Raw genomic sequence first — 9,110 nt, 5'->3', positions numbered from 1 at the left:
CAGGAGTGACCGGCCGACCCAAATTACCTGAAGAGCACAGCGAAGACTCATCCAAGAGGTCACAAAAGATCCCACAACAACATCCAAAGAACTGCAGGCCTCACTTGCCTCAGTTAATGTCAGTGTTCGTGACTCCAGCATAATAAAGAGACTGGGCAAAAATGGTCTGCATGGCAGAGTTCCAAGACAAAAACCGCTGCTGAGCAAAAAAGAGCATAAAGGCTCGTCTCAGTTTTGCCAGAAAACATCTTGATGATCCCTAAGATTTTTGGGAAAATACTCTGTGGACTGACGAGACAAAAGTTGAACTTTTTGGAAGGTGTGTGTCCCATTATGTAAAAGTAACACCGCATTTCAGAAAAAGAACATCATGCTAACAGTAAAATATGGTGGTGATGGTGTGATGGTCTGGGGCTGTTTTGCTGCTTTGCATGCTCAAACCCTCCAATGTGGCTGAATTACAACAATACTGCATAGATGAGTGGACCAAAATTCCTCCACAGCGCTGTAACAGACTCACTGCAAGTTATCGCAAACGCTTGATTGTAATTGTTGCTGCTAACGGTGGCCCAACCAGTTATTAGCTTCAGGGGGCAAACACTTTTTCACAAAGGGCCATGTAATTTTGGATTTTGTTTTCCCTTAATAATAAAAACCTTCATTTAAAAACTGCATGTTGTGTTCACTTGTTATCTTTTACTAATATTTAAATTTGTTTGATGATCTGAAACATTAAAGTGTGACAAACATGCAAAGAAATCAGGAAGGGGGCCAAAAAATTTTCACACCACTGTGTATATATATATATATATACATATATATATATATACACATATATATATATATACATACACACACACATATATATATATATATATATATACATATATATATATATATATATACATATATATATATATATATATATATATATATACATATATATATATATATATATATATATATATATATATATATATATATATATATATATATATATATATATATATATATATATATATATATATATACCTATATATATATATATATATATATATATATATATATATATATATATATATATATATATATATATATATATATATATCTGTCCATGGGACTGCCCCTAATAATGCAGTATGATTATTTTACATTTAAAAATAAAAGTATACGAGAGAAAGCAATGATTATTTTACAACCAAAACTGCACAATATTCCAATGGACCTGCAGTTGCTTTTGTAAATTCAGGAGAGTTGTGATGCGGCCACATTTAATTTCACAGAGGACTGATGGTATCATCTCCATGAATGATGCATTAATATTTGCAGACATCTAAAATAAATCTCTCTGGATTTAAATTTAAATTTCCTACATCACACACTTCAAAATCCCACTTTTATTGCCTGTAGGACACACACAACCACAAACGCACACATGCATGTAGGCTGAGGATATTTATTTGATATTCTGCAAACATATGAGAACACTACAACAGCATTCCTATTTGAATTAGCAAAGACTCCCTAAGGACTCAAAACAATAGACAAAAATACAACCATGGGGCTCATTAAATGCAGTGATGAAAATCAGAATGCACATTGTTTTTCCTGGAAGGAGATTATCCCAGCAGAGATGCTGACGCTGCCTCGCATCGTCTTGCTGAGATTGGTAAATACCTTGTCCTCCTTTGCATTCAAGCGTAAGGACATCCGAGTTCACTTAGTCAAATCTCCCTGCTACTGAAAAAGGTCAAGTTTAATGGCCCCCCGAGGTTGAACGCAAGTCAGTGTGACTGCCGTCTCTGGAGCTCTGCATGCAATTTTCCACCTCTAGATAAGGTGCAGATAATCCAAAATAAAAAATAAAAAAATCATAAATTAAAGAGGTCATATCATAAGGAATCAAATTTAGCTTGATCTTTTGCGATAAAATAACTAATTGTACTAATAAAAGAGGGGGGAAAAATCTTCCCCAGTCCCCAGCTAGAAGATTTCTGACATATGAAACTCAAAGCATTAATATATGACTGCCTATTTATGTCAATGATGCTATTGAGGAAGCATGATATAAATATGAATCTTACACACACATTTTTTTTTTTGTCTATAATGTGATTTCAGATTTCAGAAGAAGAAAAAAAGTATGAAACAAGCCCTTTAAATCAAAATGGCATGGCATATGAAACAGAATCAATCAATCTCTGTCTTGTTGATTGAGGGTTTCATTTGGAAAGTCTGCACTTGGTCCTGGTTAAACACGCTTCAGTTCTCTAATAAAGACATTGGCAAATGCAGAGCAGGCAGCGTGAGCCTGGTTCCCATTCCCAATGAATCTGTCACTTCTCCAAGTCTGGAAGAGCGGCCTGTGTATGCTCTCTGGAAAGGTAAACTTCCTGTGCGGATTACACAGGGCAGACTGAGATGCCTTCTGTCTGGGTATCTGGGGTGGATATCTGCCTGGCGAAGTGTGGGAACTCCTACAGTAACCTCTTGGGAATGCGGGACACTGGATAACAAGGGATCAGACATTGGTCTACATGACCATTTCTAATCTTAAGATGTTCTGCTTCATTTTTCTAGCCCTTATGTCATGGAGAAGACTGTTAAAGCCATCCATCTCAAGGAAGAACTTCTAATGAAACCCAAGTGGATCCCATTTACCTTCTTAATGAATGTTTTTGGGCTTACACCCTACCTTTCCCCTCACTCAATATCCTATTTCATATACATCATATTAGTGTTTCATGTTAACTTTAAAACACCTAAGCCAACAAAAATCCTAGTATGTATCCACTTAATTTGAAACGCAAAAGCCATTGTGCAAGACTTCTGCTTCATTAGCCACTGTAGGTAAATAACTAGTATAACTACTAAGAATTGCCATAAATGGTGTAACTCTTTGCGCTTTAAACCAGTGTGTTTACGATTAGTATAATGAAATAAAACAACGTTAACAAATACCAGTGTGCAATGTCAAGCAGCATTACAGACTGCTTTTGTAGGAAGTACTTAACCGGAAGTCTCAACTGTGGCCCAGTCTCATGTTACAGATACACACCCGTGACCCAGTGGCTTCTTGGACTTCCACATTCGCCCTCCCCAACTGTTTGGATCAGCAGCATGTTCAGCCTGAAGCTCTGCCAATTCCTCGCCCTCGCAGGACTTCTGGACCCTGGCCAATGTAAACCGTGACTGGCTCTAATAGATGAGTCTCTCCAGTTCCACTTGCCTGTCGCATTTCAGCGCATGAAGAGCGTGTGCATTCAATGGCAGATTCAGAACTTTACTGCTTTTCCGTATATGAAAATGGCTTTTACAAAGTGAGTGAGAGAGACAGAGCAAGAGAAAGATGGAAACAAGGAAAGTGTGGAGCAAGAACTAGCAGGGAGACTATCACTTATAGATAAAGCAAAAAAAAAAAAAAAAAAAAAAAAAAAAAACAAGGCTAGGTTCACAATGGAATACTGGCTTACTGCATACTGAATACTGTGCAGTATATGCAGTGTATACTGCCTGTTTATATATACAAAAAACAGTGAGTAAGTGAAACAAGAGACATTACCCATCTAACAAAATTATGTTTCAAGAACGTTTTTCTAACTTTCCCATTATGGTATGAAATTGTAATTTCAAAATGTTCTCTGAATGTTCAAAACTTCCAGTTTTAAAAATGCTTTAAAAAGGTTTTCTTATTTATTTTTTCTTGATTATTTCCAACATTAGAAAAATTGTTGAGTGTTCCATTTTATTATTTTGTAAACATGTAAATGTTCCTTTTTTTAATGTTCCGAAACTAGTTGTTTAAATGTTAAAATCAAACTAAAATGGAGAAAAACACTCCATGAACAATGTATTAATAACATTTTGAAAACATTATTAAAAACCAGAAAACTTTGAATAAACATTCTATTAATGTTACTGTAAGAACATTTGCTCATAACTTTGAAATACTGTAACTTCACCAGAACATTCTGAGAATGTTCCCTGTTAGCTGGGCATAAAGGTAATCACATGACATTTTTTTTTATGCAAAACAAAACATTTGGCTGGCCAATCAATTAATGGGCCAAGAAAGCAATTAAATTCACTTTCATTGAAATACGGATATTAAATACACAGAAAATGTGCATATGCAGAGTCTGCATACTACATACTCCTGCAACAGTAACTGTATTCTAATCCAAACAACAGCAGGAACAGGAACAACAGCAGGTTTATTCAGTCTAGACATGGCACTGATTCACTTCACTGTTAAGATGTTTGAAGGATCAAAGGAGGTGAGATGTTTTATGTAACTTCCATTATAACTGCATTGAGGACGAGTTCAGACAGGTGAGTCTCACACAGTGCTGACTATTAAAGATTAGTGTAAAACGCACAACATGAAAAGAAAAGAAAACTTGCATTCATGACTTGTTGGACTATAAGACTTTGATTGGATAAAAAGTTCTAAATTAAAAATCAAACATAAGAGATAATTCTGTACATGCGTCTGAAACATAATTCACTGGAATCAAAAGTAACACAGTGTCCATAAATGACGTGTGGCTGTCAAAACTAGATCAGTCCCATTATAATCAATATTACTGTCTGCGCTGTTGTGTCACGTCGCTCTTTCAGATGATGGACTCCTACAGTTGGCCCATTTCTATTTTTGATGCACTACATTCGACATTTGATTTTCTCCAAGTCTGATACAAAATAGAAATATCACACATTTTGAACTATTAATTTTAAGATCAAAGTCAAAACCAGCTTGCACTCTTATAATAAATATTTGTAATTTTATTTATATATGTTTGCTGGTTTCTAACCATATGTAGGCACAAGCTCCTGTGCGGTAGGATTTTCATTGAAAAGAAAACTGGATAGCAATTTTATTGATCACTTTTAGCATCAAACTATATTCCATCCCTCTGCAGAAACCCAACCTCCTCAAGCTAATGTATAATAGAAGTGATACTCTGTTCTGTGCCTGATAAGAAAACCACTTTATGATTCCATACATGACGATAATATCTGGATTTAGTTCTTATTATATTTCCATTAATTTTACTACTGTTAAAAACTTTGGGGTTGGAAATATTTAATGCATTTGTGTGACCAAAAATACAGTAAAACCAGTAATACTGTGATTTTAAAATAATTATAAAATTCAATTTATTCCTTAAGCTGAATTTTCAGCATTTCTCCAGTCTTCTGTGTCACATGATCCTTCAAAAATCAAATTCTAATGTGCTGATTTGCTGCTTAAGAAACATTTCTGATTATTATCAATGTTGAAAACAGTTGTGCTGCTTCATATTTTTGTGGAAATTAATCTTTCAGGATTCATTGAACAAAGTTCATAAGAACATCATTTATTTAAAATCTTTTGTAACAAATGTCTTTACTGTCACTTTTGATCAATTTATTGTGCCTTTTAATGTCAGTATATAAGGCATGTTGTATGCCATGCTCAATTTGTGCATTTGTGCATTTAGATAAATCTATATGTACAAATTAAGCATGGCATACAACATGCCTTATTTATAAATTTTATAATTTACTGCTGCTTCCGCTTAGAAAGCATACCTGGGTAAGCCATTTTGATAATCTGGAAATAGATGCATTAGGCATTAAAAGCGGCTACCTTTTGGGGTCCTAGAAGCAGCTTGCACAACACTCTGTAAGGACTTGAATTGAAACACTGCACACATCTGACCTTCTAATACACGCAGAGCTGTTTGCAGGTAAATGTTTTCAACCTAAAAAAAAAAAAAAGCCATAACATGAGTTATTGTAAGATTTCAGATTGAGCATCATGGAGAAGAAAAGAAGAAAAAAAAAAAAAACTAGTTTGGGTTTCCATGCATCCTTTTATTCCTTTATATGCAGTACAATAACCACTCTGTTGCAATGAAGCAACAACCAACAGAAAGAACAATAATTTTCTTGCGGCACATTTAAGGCTTTTAATATACATTTAAAAAAAAAAAAAAAAAAAGAAACCTACACACAAAAGTGTCTGTACCAACTAGGGTTTTCTCTGCATTATATTTGCATACTATGATTCCAGTGTCAATAAAAATCAAAGCTAAATACCATTTACTTCATATTTTACAGACCTATATATAGAGAGAGAGATGTGAGACACCAGAGGGGGTGTACAATATGGTTATCTTACGAACCAGCATTAAAAGAGGTGTAAATATTAATCATCACTGAAAAAACATTGTAAAAATGTCAGTATCAAAAGCAATGACGGCTCAGATGTGGTCAGTTTCTGCCATTCCTTAAAAAGAGTCAAGGAGCTTCATCTTCAAACATCATACATGAACCGCCACCGCATAACCTTACAGCAATACAACAAGTCAAGTTTACCAACAACACCTTCTGCTATGCGTTAAAAACACAATCAGACGATCGCACCTGTTTGGAAACAATCAACGTCCTTCATTAGCGCGGAAAACACTTCTGATCAACCTGTCGTGTAACGCAATGGTGAAATGTCTACAAACACAGTCCTTCATTCGCCGTATGGGAAGAAAAAAAAAAAAACATTGAATGAATCATTTTCCTGGGTATTGTGATTTGTCAGATGTTTGGAAAACCGGATGCACGTCAAAGCGGTGAGGAGGTGCGGTACCTTATTTATATCTAGCGAAGGTTCAGTTTTCACAGTGATTTTCCCATTAGAGTAGCAGCGAGTGGGAGTCCGGAGAAAATCTTCAAAATCCCATTTCCGAGAAATCATTGACAGGAATGTCAGAGCGAAACGTCTGAAAACATAAGGCTTATTGTAAGGTCAATGCTAAAAGCAACAGAGAAAGCTTGAAATTTCACATTTTTAATACAACCCACGATTTAAACGATGTAGTGTTTGCGCTGAAACAATGCCCTGAATGCTGCGTTGTGACAAAGCACCGTGTTTCACTGCTGAAAAAAAAGACAGTACGACTCTCTTCCTCACTGTATTCGTAGTTTGTCTCATTATTTACGGGTCAAGTCACTTCCACAGGTCTTCCAGTTTTAATTAGCCCAAGTTACAATTATTTAGACCGAACAGTCAGCGGCCTTTACCACACAAACGCATGTGCGTATGAACACTCCTAAACACACACACACACACACAAACTGGCCATGTAAAAAGTCAGTTACTGGTTTCTCTTGTACTAATCTACTTGAAACATAATAAAACGGAATGCTATGACATAATTATCTCCAAAAAAAAAAAATATGTATATATATATAACCTGAAAATACCTGCACAATAAAAGTGCAGTTTAATTAACCCTTGAGGAGCATTTAAAGAAATAGAGAAAAAAAAAACAGGAAAAAATAAAATCATCAAACACAACATTGAATGCGGTGCAAAATGTCAACGTTTCTTCATCAAGTATAAAAGAATAGAAAGTGGTTCGAAATCATTAAAACACATTTCCCCCCGTAGGGATGAAAACGCCCCGCTCCTAAATATCAAGAGAGAGACTTCAGCTTTTTTCGTCAGCAAGTGCAAGTACTGATGGCGTCCTCAGCCCTGGGTAAAGGGGAACCCTACACGACACGTATGAGTGTGTGTGCGCCTCGGCCTGCTGCGAGCCGCGCCGCGTCTTCAGGAGGTAGCCAGCTCAAACGTGATGAACTGTTTGAGTCTCTCGAGGTACTGAGCGTAAAGCTCGATGTCGTTGTGCCCGGCGCCCTCCACCCATAGAGGCTCCACGGCGCGTGGGCATCGCTCGTAGATGGCCAAGCCGTGGGAGAAATCGATCACTTCGTCTTCTGTGCCGTGGATGACCAGGACAGGAGACGCCACCTTTGACACCTTGTCGATGCTGAAACAAAAGAGACAATTTATTTTATTATTATTATTTTTTTCTTCATTTTATTGCATCACATTTAATTCACTTTACAGGTTTTCTGGTCAAGCAGCTCCAAACTAAGACAGGAAGAGACTGTCTGGCACATAAAGCAACATTTAAAGGCTTTAAAAGGTTTGTTTTTACATGCTGTTTAAGGAGAAATATGAAATAAATGATACTACAATAATAAACCAGCATGGAAACATGTAGATTTCATGATTACAATTCTGTGCATCCAAAGGAATTAAGTACCAGCCTAATATTAGTAATAAATTGATGATTCTCAATACCAATTTCAATATTACAACTAATATGCAGAAGAACACTCATTTTTACTTAACTATTTAACTATATTCCAAAATAAATACAATTTTTAGTGGTCAGTAAAGGCCCACTCACACAAAGAACGATAACTATAAAGATAACTATTAGCGTCCACACCAGTGAACGATATCGTCTGTTTATTCCAAGCGCACGCTCGTCTGCTGCTTTAAATTCTCGGGCTCGTTTGGTTCTGAAAGTAATTCCACCGATATCGTTTCTCTGTGCCTTTAGCATTATAGCTGTGACGTGGACTCTGTTATTCTTTAAAGGGGTCATATGATGCAATTTCAAGTTTTCCTTTCTCTTTGGAGTGTTACAAGCTGTTCGTGAATAGATAAGATCCCGAAAGTTGCAAAGACTAAAGTCTCAATCCCAAAGAGATATTATAAAAGTGAAGACTCATCCACGCCCTCCTAAAAAGCCTCGTTTAAACACACCCCCATCTCTATGTCATTGTGTGGGAAGATTTGCATAACACAGCCCAAATGTTCAAGCAAAGAAAGAAGGCGTAACTTTATTGTTGCTGCCAACACCGCCACCATGTTGTGAAGACACTGTGTTTCGTTGCAAAAGCGAAAATACTTCCAAAAGAGGACACGACTAGAAATCAGTGGTTAAGTTGTATTTACAACACTGTTCCAGAACAGTTCAACCCAAATATTCAGACGTGAGCAACGCATTTGATGAAGGACTGTTTCCTGATCCTGGGAGAGAAGACTACAATGCCGGCGCTTTTGACTCACAGTCTGTAATACGTTTTCATATTTAAAGAATTTGTCACTGATGATTCAAATGTGAGTTTTGAGCAGTGTAGAGTAGCGATTGTTTGATGTTTCTCCGATCACAAACGCAGACATGGTTTTGTGTTTACGTGGCGCGATGCAACGCAATGTGTAAAAACATAGTATTAGTCATTATAATCAGAAATTATGTCCTCACTGGATG

General features: G+C 36.3%; 1 protein-coding gene across 1 annotated transcript in view; it reads right to left on the bottom strand.

The window, feature by feature from the left end:
• Nucleotides 1-5,838: 5,838 nt before the first annotated feature.
• LOC109056636 (alpha/beta hydrolase domain-containing protein 17C) overlaps nt 5,839-9,110 on the bottom strand; it is a 38,559-nt gene continuing 35,287 nt past the window's right edge. Inside the window, exon 3 of the mRNA XM_019073830.2 lies at nt 5,839-7,814. Coding sequence (XP_018929375.1) covers nt 7,595-7,814 — 220 coding nt within the window. The 3' untranslated portion in view covers nt 5,839-7,594. The remainder of the gene's footprint in view (nt 7,815-9,110) is intronic.

This window comes from Cyprinus carpio, chromosome A7 (assembly GCF_018340385.1).
Source record: "Cyprinus carpio isolate SPL01 chromosome A7, ASM1834038v1, whole genome shotgun sequence".
NCBI lineage: Eukaryota > Metazoa > Chordata > Actinopteri > Cypriniformes > Cyprinidae > Cyprinus > Cyprinus carpio.
Note: the sequence above shows the minus strand (reverse complement) of the source record. Positions and strands in the feature narration are given on the sequence as shown.